Consider the following 13153-nt stretch of genomic DNA (forward strand, 5'->3'; position numbering starts at 1 on the left):
CTGTTAAGCTGATCACTCTTTATAACATTCTGGAGTATATGCAAATTGCCATTATAAAAACTGAAGCAGTAGACTTTGTAAATATTAACATTTGAATCATTCTCAAAACTTTTGGCTGAACGTAGGCAGACTGGATTCACAATATTTCCCTTTGAAATCACTGACAAAGTCTTCAGTCTTTTAAATCTCCAAGCTTCTCCTCTAAAGCTTCCTCCTAAAGTCTGATCTTCATATAAATCTTCCCAACATACACTAATGTTCAAAAGGTGATCACTGTTAGTCAACTTTCATCCAAGTTATTTTTTACTGTAGACGAGGAGATGGCTCTGCCAACTGTAGAGGAAAAGTTGTAAAAATTATGTCACATTTTGGCTCCTCTATTATTTATGAATGCAAGAGTTTCCTAAATTGGATCTGCTCTGCAGGTGAGCTGAACAGCCTCATCAAATTCCTTATAAAATTACTGCATTTATTGCCATAAAGTTTCGTGAGCAAAAGCTTGACAGGAATATTCTTTCATTGCAAATATCTGCTTTGAGCTCTGATGACTGCAGGTGTGTCTTTCACAGTCAAATTGTCACAATACTCGGTTTCTTTATGTTGACAAAATGTGACTAATTTTTAAAACCTTTTTAAGCATTTGTGGCGTGTTTTAATGCTGAATTTAATCCACCGTCTTTATGGTGTCTGTTTCATGCAGAACAAGGATTCTTAATCTTTTAAAAATTACTTGCCGTTTATTTTTTGCTTTTTCATCTCCTGCTTCTCTATTTTTTTTCCAACAATAAAACCCTTGACTGAGCTGCTTGTAAAACAAGTCTTTCATATTAATATATTTTCATATTTTCCTTTCTTTTCTTTTTTTTTGCAGTTGTGAGACACTCGCTGCATGCAACCCCATGCTTCTTTTGTAAGAAACATTTCCCCCTGATGACATAGACTCCTTGATCCACCATCTGATGTAAGAACTTGATTTTTCCTGCCAGATGTGTTTGTAAAGGTGCCTTTGACTGAACATGTAGAGACTGTTCTACAGTGGAGTTTGTTGGTACCTTGCAACATGTTTTCAGTTCATGTGAAATTATTTTTATTGCAAATATTTTAAATATCACACAATGAGGGAGATTTGTAATCACACTGGGTCATCGTCATTTGGTGTTCGTTATCTAATACTTACTTGTCAGCTGTTTCATGTAAAGGAAACCTGGCAAAATTTTTATGAGTGTAAATTTTTATCAGTGAAGGCTACTTCCTGTAGGAAAAACATGTTCACAAAGCTGCAAAGGCCGTCAAGTTCAATCCAACAGAGCACCTTTGAGATGTGGTGGAACCAAAAATATCTGAAAAAACCTCTCCAACTATTACAAAAAATTTAATTATGAAGGAAACCGGATTTTCCAACCTGGTTCCAGGAAGGTGCGCCTGATAAAAAAGACATTAAGTGACAATAAGATGAGCTGACATGAGTCAAGTCTTAGCAGCTAAAGTGATTGTGTTTATTTCTTTCAAGTTATCTTATCTTAGTTGCATTGTTCTGGTCTTTTCCACACAGAAGGAGGATCTTGAGCGTTTCTGATCAAGCTCCACCATAAGGTTCCTGTTTCTTAAAAGGTTTATGGAAAAACTAATGAAACTGGTTCTGATAGTGAAAACTCGAAATATTGTTGTATTCCCCTAATCTACAGTAGTGTCTGTGCCATATGTTTTATTATACAGTATGAAAACAGACGATGTAGTTGATAAAATGTACCACAAGAGGGACATGGTTGTCATAAAATGCATTAAATAATGGAATTGTCTGTGATCTTTTCTGATTGTTTTGACATAACAGATTATAACTAAAAGAATAAACAAGACCATATTAACCATATTCTTTAGGGATCTTTATTGTGGCAGTATTAACATAGAAAACAATCCATGTTTATTTTTAGAACATACAAACATTCAAAGTTTTACTCCACAAAATTCATAAGGCTTGGTTGTCTCTGGTTTTCTTTATTCTTTCTTTTTTCTTCAGATTGATTTTAAAAAGAAAAATCTCCCAGAGTGGCTTAGTCAAAGAGACTGAAAAGAAAAAAAAAAATCCAAAACAGACAAACAACAAAAAGAACTGTCTAAAAATAAAAAATAAACTTAAACATCAAAAACTAAAACCCCAGTCTGTAGTTTACATACAGTCATCATATTTTGGGTTCTTCGTAATGAATTGAAATTTTACTTTTTCCAGGTTGGATGGATAATACAACAACATAAAACATTTTGGAGGATAGTGCACAGGTTTACTGTGGATTTTGTTTAATTCATAAATAATTCATCATAAAATATACAGGCCCTGATATTTCCACTGACATTTGGCTGATATATCACTTAAGTTTCTTTGGCTACTGTTAGTAGGTTTCCTGAAACCTACTAACTTTCAGAATAATTTTGACCTCTCCACACTCAAAACATAAATGTTCCAGTAAAATCCTCAAATCAGTATTACCAGGATTACATCCATGACACATGATGGCTGTATGTAAACTTCTAATGGGAACTGTAACCACATAACCTTCAAAACAATCAGTTTGGTTGACAATTGAAAAAAACACACCAGAGGAACCGTGCAAGATAATCTGCTACTGTACATGCACATAAAACGCTGAATTAATACACTTCCCGCACCCTTTTACTTATTATCCAGCATTTTTTGCATATATAAGACCTGAGTTTTATAATCTTAAATACATTTGCTAAAAACAGTTGATAATTTTATACAATTTAAATTTCAGGTATTATTTTATTTGTCAAATTTGATTTAAATGACAGAAAATTTGGTTTTGAATTTGAAATTATGATTAAAGGACCACATCATTAACAACTCAAGTAACATCAGCTGGTGCATCATTTTGTGATTTATTATGATTCAAATCACAACTAATATCAGCTGTAGGCCTACTCTCCATCAAACTACTGAGTTATCAAACACAGGAGGCTATTTAGCTCAAATAGCAGGAGCTACAAACTCAAATCAATCAAATGCCATCAAAGAATGCTAACAGAAAAATGAGCTACGGTGGCCGTGCTACATGTCATATCAGGCTATGGAGGGTTTTCAGAACCAAAAGTTTTGTTCATTGTTTGCAGAGGTTAAGGGTTTTTACACTTGCTTTCACAAACGGAACATATATGTTGACCATGACTGGAGTCCTGTTAAATGTATGTTTCTCTCAACTAAAATCACATGAATCCAGTTTTTGGCTGCTAACATGCAAGCATGCTGTTAGCGATGAGATTAGCTTAGCTTTAATGGCTTACAGTGACATAGCGTAGCATGATGAAGCTAACTCTTCAAGTATTTCGCAGCTTCTTTTTGGGGGCCAGAAGAAATGTACATTTCCAAAACTTCTTGAATTATTTAAGATTTTTATGCTTTATCTGAGAGGAAGCTCTTACAGAGTTAATGCAGAAAACCACGTGCAACCAACATCAAGCAGATAAATAAGATTAAAGCCTAATTATGAATGAGAACCAAAGCTTTCAAGAGTATGTGGGATGAATGTTCCTCTCTCAGCTGACAGAAACACAGATAACATGCATTATTTTAAAATGGATGAGACAGCCAAGCCTCTTTACACAAAGACATACATAGGGAAGAAAGGAGGAAAATCTTTACCTGCAGTCGGCCTGTTTTTTTCTTCTTATTTAAACCACAACTATAAACACAATATTTACATATGAGGACATGCAGTTTGCACTGAGAGCTAATGGAGCCAGTGAACTAATATAAAAGTTGCAGCACAGCAATCTAAAACCAGTGACAAACTATGTCTTTATAAATGTACATGATGTGTTTACATAGTCTTTTTGTTTGTTTGTTTGTTCTGCAAAGTATCACAAGTCTTTTTGATGTCATGACATTTAGGGAAAAAAGGACATATTCGTCTGTCATTGGGTGAGAATTATGTTACAGTGTCAGTGCATACGGGTCAGGTTCATCCTCCACAGTGAAGCAAAGCTGAACTCAGATCTGTGACATTTAAAGTAAAACGCCGTCATGGCGTTTTGGCCCTTTGCTTAGGTTCACCTATGAAAGTCAGTGCATGTGCTGTCGTAGGAAAATAAATGCTTTGTCTTAAAGTACATGTTTCTGTTGTTACTGCATATTTTCTATGCATAAAACTTGCAAATGCATAAAGTGTATAAAGTTACATAGCAATACAGCTGATCATAAGACATCAGATAGAAGAGAATTTGATGTTAGACTGTGTGCTGCAGCCTGACAGACTGGATGAAAAGTGACATCTGCATGTAAGATAAATGTTACTTATTCAGTAAAAGCACATTGAAGGAGACACTTTATGTTCCAGTTCCTATTAGAATGACATGATGCATACACAGCTGATTAAATTAGGCAGACAATCTGCAGCCATAATATCTTGTTCCACATAAACTGCTTTGGTGTCCAGAAAAGCACGTGACTGTAATGTGTGTTAATATATCCTTTGTGTGACATCTGTTTTCATGTTAACATAAACAGTTGAGCTTTCCTGAGAGTAAGCTACATGTTACGGTTTTTTTTAGTCTTACCAAGTCCCGTGCTCACCATTGTTTGTCTTTCGTAGCCTTTACATATTAACAATTTACTGATAGTTGAATATTTTTCAGTCACGGATGATTTTATCCCAGACTTTCTTCTCTTGTATTACGTTAATGCTTCACAAAACAAAGAACTGAATGACGGTAAGATACTCCAATGCAGCAACTTTCTCAACTACTTTTCCAAGCAATTATCTCTTTAAATACTTTTGTGACTTTACCTAGAACAACAGCAAAGGTGGAGTGAGTAGGCATTTCTATGGATCATCCTAAAAATGAATACAGATCAGTTCAAATTTGTGTTTGTGTTGGGTAAATATGTTTGGTATTATTTCTTTTACACCAGTGAACGGTTTGAATGATTGGACTAGGCCCGTGGTTCTCACATTCTGGTACAAGTACCACTGCTAGTTTTAATATTACGCAGTGTCTGATTTATCAGGGAAATCGGGTCTGAAAATGAGTTGGAAATCAGTGTTATTTGCTAAATTTAGGGTGTTCACAAAAAGTAACAAACGATTTTCTAGGCAAACAAACAGCGAGTGTAACGCATGCAGGAGAAAGAAATCATTAAAACAGCTCTTAAAATAAAAGGGGACTGTTTTTCAGATAAGGCTTCAAATTTAGTCAATGACATGACGGATAAAACAGAAACCAAATAGCAAATTAGGAGTGGTTTGATGGGGTAATAAATATCTGTGGCCTAAAAAAGGAAAACGCATCTGTTTTTACCAGCAAGATAACTACTAGAAATGGGCACCAAATTAAAAACCTGCTAATTGTCTTAAGTAAGACTGCAGCAACTAATAATTCGACATGTATTCAACCTCCCTAAACAGTAAAACTAGTAGATTTTTACAAGGCCAATGTTTTCAAGCAGCTTAAGCTCACAAAGCCATGGCAGAGTCATCTGGGCTTTCTCAAACTTTAGTGTCTGTAAACCTCTGAATTTATAGCAATGAGCTATAATTGACAGTAATTTGTTCTCATTACTCTGACATTTAGCAAATAAAAATACTGCTGGCAGCTACAACAGCAACAAATCAAGTCTTGTTCATTGTGAGAAAAGACAAAAAATTATCTGCTTATTTTTACAGAGTGTGTGTAAATATCTGGTTTTAGCTGTGTGTGTGAAATGGCTTGTTCACTGGCAAAGTCAAACGGCAAAGAGAGGCACTGACCCAGTTAATAGTACTTAGTGTTTGATAAGGTGGTACTTGTAATCAAAAGTATGAGAACCATTCAACCAAACCAACCTAAAGACTCACTTATCACTTATGTTTCTTAATTTTGTGCCAATAACAAACTTCTTCAAAATCATAAATCAAACAGCAATTCTCAGTTTCACTATTTAGAAGCGTCTTCACTTCCCTTTTCTTTTCTCTTCTTTGCTGCATTTGTTGAAAGTATCATGTTGAACGATGAACGCTAGTCCACGAGCTAACATTTAAAACACTTGACGGTTCCACAAAGAACATCCTAACATCACAAACAGGTTTGTTTTTCTCTACGGCTTTCCTTTGTAATGACATCAAATAATCCAAAAAAAGCTGAAGGATTTGTGCTCTAACCTCTGCTGGAGTAAAACCAGATTTCTACCACAAAGACGACACATGTTGACGGTAGTCTTAAAAAAATAGTTTCTCAACACCCTTCATTCTGATAAACTGCAGTAAATTAGCTTTTTTATTATTTTTTTAGTAATCTTTTGTAAACTCTTAATTTGAAAATAAGCTCAAAGTAGATCTTCTGACTGAAAAATTCCTGAAAGATCTGAATCACATAAAAATGTACAAAACTTTAAAAACAACTTATTTAATATTGGTAGCAATTTTTAATGTCTTGGTGTAGTTTTTTTTTTTTTTTTTTTAAATCTGTTGCTCAGATTGTTGCTTTTGTTTACTGGTAAGTATGCATTTTTTACTCTTTCCTTTCCCACCCACTCCGTCATGACTGACAGACTTGATTAGCCAATCAGGTGATCTGGTTCGAAGGATGAACACCAATCAGAACAGTTTGTGAAGCCTACTGTAAAGGCTTTGCCTGAACTCATCAGCATCAAGAGTGGCGAGGCCTTCAAGTCTGAACGAAAATAAAAACAATAAAACTAATACATTTTTCAGTTTACCTTCCCTCCATGACTTCCCTTTTTGTTCTCAGGTAGTTCTTGCCAGAAATGTCAGTCTTATCAAGTGATTCAACTTCATAATAAAGAAGGATTTCCCTCCCTAGTTTCAGTTTTACTAAGAGGTAAGTCGTTCTACCAATGAGGAGAAAGAACAATACTCGTTTCCAAAGTGTTTAGCACAAACTGACTCAATCCAAACAAGCAATTTTCCTTCACCTCATTGCCAGGTTGAATTGTCTACCTTGGGAGGCGTCGCTTTTTAAGACATTTCACATTAAATCACATGTATAGACAAACATTTGGGCCCAGCTTTTTCCTTTTTCCTTGACTCATCACTGATTTCTCTCTCTTTCTCCGGCTTGTCTTGCCTAGTCAGACCACAGGTTCTCCATGGCCATGCTAATCTTGCACAGAATCCAGCGTCGAAGTGGGCAGTAATACTCGTAGTGGAACTGCTCAAACTCTGGCGTCTGTCGGATCTCGTGGAGGAACGACACRTCGATGTCCGACTCCAGCAGCAGCAGCAGTGTGGGCACAGTGACAAGCAGGACCCCCATGAGCACGGCTACGAACCTGGCTACCCCCAGCACCCAGGTGTTGACTCTCTCGTTGGACGAAAGCAGCCGCAGGCTGCTGGCCAGGACTCCGCTCATTCGGCTTCTGGCGGCCAGGCGAGTGCGTTCAAATTCGCGGTCCCGCTCCCTCTCGGCCTCCAACTGGGCCTGGATGTCGGGGTCAGCATGGAGCTCTCTCAGGAGTCTAGCGGGACTCTGGACAGGACTGGTGAAGAGCTGGTTGACTCCTCCCTGACTGTCTTCCACTGGGGTGGGGAGCATGCTGGCGCAGGGGCTGGAGAGGGGAGACAAGATGTTCATGAAATCAGAAAGATCCTAAAGCAAAATGCAACTAGACAGTTTTTTTTTCAGAGAATATTTGCAGGTGCATGCAGACTGCTTCTACTAACATATATTAAAGAATGTTTCACTTTATGTGACAGCAGAAGACCTAGCCTAAAAGTACCACCAGATTAGTTACAAAGTGAGTTAAAGACCTCATAAAAAGGCAAAGAAAATGTTTAGGTAGAGCTCAAAAGCTGTTGGCAAGATGGCCTCTCAACCTGGATAAGTTAGATGAGTTCATGCTGGATTAACGGGCTAAAATTCAGTGAGCTTTTGTGAAAAGCTTGTGGAAGAATAACCCAAAAACATTTGACCAGGTCATAGAGTTAAAAAGGCAACGAAAGAAAATATGTCTGAACTTCTGAATATGAAGAGAGTTAAAAAACAATAAGGAGGGACATTCTCCCTCCTTATTGTAGCAGTTGGCAAATATAAATAAAAATGTAAATTCTAACTGATCTAAAATCTGAAAGGTTTAGTCTGATTTATTATGAATTAGAAAGATACAAACATAATTATGCCTTTTTTAAACTAGTAGCCTTGCAGCAACTTATTACTCTTTTGCCTGCTACTTGGTCAGAGTGAAATAAACGAACATAAAATGTAAAATATAATTACGATCTATCTTTATGCAACTTTAAAGACCTGTATGCAAGTTCAGAGATGGTGAGTGCACCGCCGCCCTCGTCGCCTTCCTCCAGTCCGTCTTCGGCTTTTGGTGTTAGGGGTGGGAGGTATGGGGTTTCCATGGAGACACAGTGAGGCTGCAGGTCATTGATCAAAGAAGAGCTTCCCCTCTCTGCACATGATTGTTCTGTGTCCGCCGCCGCCGCTGAGGGTTCGAGAGGAGACAGAGGAACTGGATCCTTCACAGCAACGACGCCTGCTAAAGGACAATTACAAAAAAAAGAAAGCCATTCATTATTCAGCAAAGTTAAATATAATTTCAGACAAATGGAAATTAAATATCACACAGAGAAGGCTAAGCTTCACTGGATACAAATCCCCAAAATAATTGGATAGTCCAAAAACAAAAGTATTTATTTATGCCTGGCCTGTAAGAGAAGGACACTGGTGGCAAATCCCCCGTGTGAATAAGTCACCTTCATAAAACACACAAACATCCGCTGTTCAATGCATCAACCTCACGATGGCGCTCCTGTCCTACTTAGAGACAGAACAAGTGCCGCATACAATGAAAGAAATGCTGCCTAATAAAAACGAAGTAACCAGCTTTGAATTAAATGTGAAAGAAAATGAGGTCAGTTATGTAACTTGTTGATACAGGAGTGACAGACATGAAAGACCTGCCATCTGCTTGGTTCAAAGTGCGCGTCGCAGCCGCAGGATGTTCTGTTCGGCCTGCGGAGGCCAGCGGGGGCATCTTGCTGTGCATTAGTCGAGGTTGCGATCAATTCTGAGATGCTGTTTGTGGTTCTGTGTCGTCCAACTTCAGGCTCGTGGCAAAGTGAATCTCTTTGATGACGTGATGCGGACGGACAGGAGAGCAGCTGTGTGCGGATTTACTCAACTCCAAGGTGTTGGCTCAATAATGAGTGAATGAATCTAAATAATGAAACTAAATACAATCTGACTAAATAAGTGATGTATGTGTTTAAAAATAAAGCCAGCTGCCATCCTGCAGCAGATAAAGAAGAGGCTGGGGGGTAAACGTCTTGAGAAATAAGACTCGGATAGTCAAGAAGTCCGACTGCAGAGCCTGTCTTGCGGTTTTGTGATGAAACACACATTCATGAGCGAAATCACAGCCAGTGCTGATGGATGGGAAGCTAGTGGTGACAGTAACCATAGAAACACAGCCAGAAAGAAACAACATGTGTGTGCAAAACGTAACACATGGGAATCGGAATCAGAAGTAAAGAACTGTGGAAAAAAGAGGGACTCTGTATTATTTCTTAAACCACTGATTTAAGATGCCACTTTCACCCTTTCATCTTAAATATCCTCTTATTCCATGCAGGTTGAATCAAAATGAACCTTTTTATCTCTTTGACCTTTGAAATCTGATGCTGCATATTTCAAAGTTTGTCTTGAAATAATGCACTTATTTTACTAATTCAGGAGTAAAAAAGCTTCTAAGTGTTTCTTCTTGTGTCACTTATGAATAAACCTTAATTTTGATAAATATACCAGAATGTAATTGCTTCATTTATTTGAGATAAACTGTTTTTTTTGTTTTGTTTTGTTTTTTTACAGGTTAAACACTSTTCTGGGACTGGTAGCTAACTTTGCAAGACTGGGACAAATTTGTTAATAAACTTTTAATAATTTGACACTTTTTGGTCCAAAATGTTTTATACAAATTGTTTTCCTCTTTTCTTTATTCAGCTTTATTTAGCTGTCTGGAAGGTTTGTGGTTTCCAGTTTGTAGAGTTTGGTCCTGCACGCATCAGGTTTTCTGGGTACCATGCTTTCCTCTCAACAACACAAGGCCATGATGGATTAACTGGAAAAACTAAAGTTCATAATTATCTGGTCAAACCACATTGTTCATAGTTCACAGATCTGCAGTGTTCAGAGTGTAGGGCTATTCACTTTACAATTTATAAGGTTAGTTTATGTGAAATGGGCATGTGCATGTGGCTATGCCTCTGATGTACGTCGAACTGTTTCTCCCTTCTTTATACTCATCTTACTTTGTTCCAGTGAGCCTCTCTGATGTGCCGTTCTGGTTCCCGCGATCCGTCCGCCGTGCCCCACCAGCCTCACGTAAACGTCTCTTGCGGTGTGATTAGCTATCCGTAGATGGATGCTCCGCCGCGTTGTGATCTTAACCTGACATCTGGCAGCCTCGGCCACCACCACTGAGGCTGCTTGCTCCTCAAAAACCTCAATAGGCCCGACCCGACCCGGCTCCATCCCCTCTCCCTGTGGTCTCTCTGGTATCAGGTCCACCATCAGCCCCCCTGCCTGTCCAGGACTTCCACACCTTATAGTGTCCCCTACTTTAGAGTGATCACTGACTCTCAGCTCCAAGCTGCTTTGCAGGAATTCCCCGCCAACATCACCACCGTTCCTGTGCTCAAGAAGCTCCATGGTTTACGGCGAACTTCGGACTGGGGTGCCAGCTGGACTCAAAGGCTAGAGACAGACGCCGTGAGACACTCACCAGACACATGCCCTCGCTCATACACAGACACAGTGGGCCCTGCTGTGAATGTCAGGGATATTAACATGGAGTGGAGGGGGCATTAGAGGCGGATCAGGCCCAAAGCTGCACTTTCTATATATAACCAAGTGGTCCTAGCTGCAGAGAAGCAGCTAATCTAGCTGTGATTACAGAGGGGCAGGCCTGACCCCGACCACCATGGGGATCACTTTCTTTTCCTTTCTACAAGCCTGACTTTATCTGCCTCTTTTCCTCCTGAGATAAACTTGGTTCTGTGGGCATTAGTTGCAAGGCAAAGACAAAAATTGTTCACCGAAATGCATCCTCCAAGCCCCCGATTAGCCAGAGGTGACGACTTGTCGCATCACTCCCATGTCCTTACTATCTGTGATGCAACCATCTGAAGGAGGTCCAAATTTATAGTGCCATTGAAATAATGTATCTGTAGACCAAACTGTGACATAAGAAGTTTGTCTGTGTGTATTTGGTGCTTCAGACTGGAGCAGGCTACACTAGCAGGACAAGGACATCACTGACCTTGGGTCAGCTTCCTGTTCCCCCACTAATGGTTCAGATTAGTGCTCTGAATATAGATGGTGATCCTAGACCATCTTGAGGACACTTTATCCCAAAGTCCTTGCAGCAGATTCTTCAGTCAGCATTTGACAGTATATTGGTGAGACGGTGCTTAAAAAGGCATGTTTTAATGATACTGGCTGCAAAATTTATGATACTTTAGTGATTTCTACACTGCAGAGAACATTTTTAAATTTAGTTTTATGTTAACACTCACTCTTTATGTTAACAGACCCTCACTTTGCAGAATAACTCATGATGTGAATTAATGGGGTGTGAGCCCCTCAATTAATGGTTGAATTTTGGCAAAAAGATGGGAAATGACAACTTGGCTGATAAAGAATAATAATAGTAATAACTTTACACCTTTGCATTAAGTGTTTTAAAAAATAGAGGTGGAAGAATTTGATTTCTGTAAAACTGCTCCTGCAGCTTTTGGTTAAACATGGCAGAAATATTATAATCATTTTCATTCTTTCACTTTTTCACATCAGATCAGATAATGTGAAGGTGAGTAACCTTTACAGACTTCATGTAAAGCCTTTGAGCAGTGAGGTTTTTATTTTTCTTAAAAACAAATGAGGGGGGAAAAGAGGACAGCAGAAAGAAAAATGTAGAGAAATCCTGTCCCTGAAGATAAAGAGGTTAAAAAGAATGATGTTTTTATGAAGATAGAAACAGGAGAATGCAGGTAGATGTGTGGGAGTAAATGGAGGAACAAAATAAATCAAGAAAAATTCAAATAGAGATATGGTGGCAGCAAGTGATGGCGGGAAAATAGTGGAACCATTTTGATGAAAAAGTGAAGGAGGTTTTATTATGGACCATGTTGTTCATGGAAAGATTCCCGATCCTTCCCGTTCTCATCCCACCCAACAATGAAACATCCTCTTCATCTCTCATTAATCCCTTATCATCCCATAAGCTATTCTGTTCAGTTTCTGATGTTTCTACTTTACATCCCAGAACCACTGAGTGATTCTGTCTGAGTGTCTGACTTCTCCATCCTAACCTTCACTGACTCTTAAACTGTAAAGATGAGGATCAACCTCCAGATCTATGTTTGCACTTATCTTCTCTTTCTTAACTCACTTAGACTAATTAACCCTTTCAGTGTGGTCCTCAATCAGCGTTTATAAAGTAAGATTTATCAATTTCTTCTGATTTAGTTGTCTCACTTCTCAAGGTCAACAAAAAACATTAGTTTATTTGCTTCCCTTTCTAATTGTCATTTCTTTACCATCTTTTTTCCACATCCACGCCTTTCACTCAGTTTGTGACACACGTCCCTCCTATCATTTAGCTCCTCGCTCATGTCGCCCTGTCTTGTTTCCATTCACCTTGTTTGTCTCTGCTCTCATATAATCCTACCCTGAGCTCTTCCACACCAGTTTCCCTTCCTGTCCTATCAACAACACTGGTAGATTAATAGATAAATGCTGGAAATAGTGCAAAGTAGACATTTAAATTGATATCTGTGGCCAGTGTTGACTGCATGATTTTAAACAACAAGATGCCAAATGCTTTGTTTCTTCTCACTGACCATGTGAGTCTAAGGTAACAAGTTGTGTATAAGACAGGATTTGCCACCTGATAACTTAAGTTGAGTTATAAACATTTTTTTTATTCCTATCCCATTTGAGCTGAACAAAGTTGGAAAAACTACAAGACCAAAACTGAAAAAAAAAAAAAAAAGAAATATATATATATAGAACTCAGAAAATTCAGATAGCAGATTGTTGTTGTTGTTGCTTGTTACAATGGATCGTTTTAATTTTTATAAAAAGCTAGTTGCTTTAATATAGATATAGGTAAATACTGGAATCAACGTAAAATTTGGTT

The 13153-nt window shown here is 38.2% G+C and overlaps 1 protein-coding gene across 10 annotated transcripts in view; it reads right to left on the bottom strand.

The window, feature by feature from the left end:
* Nucleotides 1-1861: 1861 nt before the first annotated feature.
* frmd3 (FERM domain containing 3) overlaps nucleotides 1862-13153 on the bottom strand; it is a 53363-nt gene continuing 42071 nt past the window's right edge. For 8 of the 10 annotated variants that reach the window (XM_008418442.2, XM_008418441.2, XM_017306790.1 and 5 more), the window contains 2 exons: nucleotides 8251-8491; nucleotides 1862-7555 (listed from right to left, as the gene is read on the bottom strand). In XM_008418442.2, the coding sequence (XP_008416664.1) occupies nucleotides 7075-7555; nucleotides 8251-8491 (722 nt within the window). In that variant the 3' untranslated portion in view covers nucleotides 1862-7074. The remainder of the gene's footprint in view (nucleotides 7556-8250; nucleotides 8492-13153) is intronic. The other 2 variants (XM_017306791.1, XM_017306792.1) reach the window with 1 other exon arrangement.

Source organism: Poecilia reticulata, linkage group LG9, assembly GCF_000633615.1.
Source record: "Poecilia reticulata strain Guanapo linkage group LG9, Guppy_female_1.0+MT, whole genome shotgun sequence".
Lineage (NCBI taxonomy): Eukaryota > Metazoa > Chordata > Actinopteri > Cyprinodontiformes > Poeciliidae > Poecilia > Poecilia reticulata.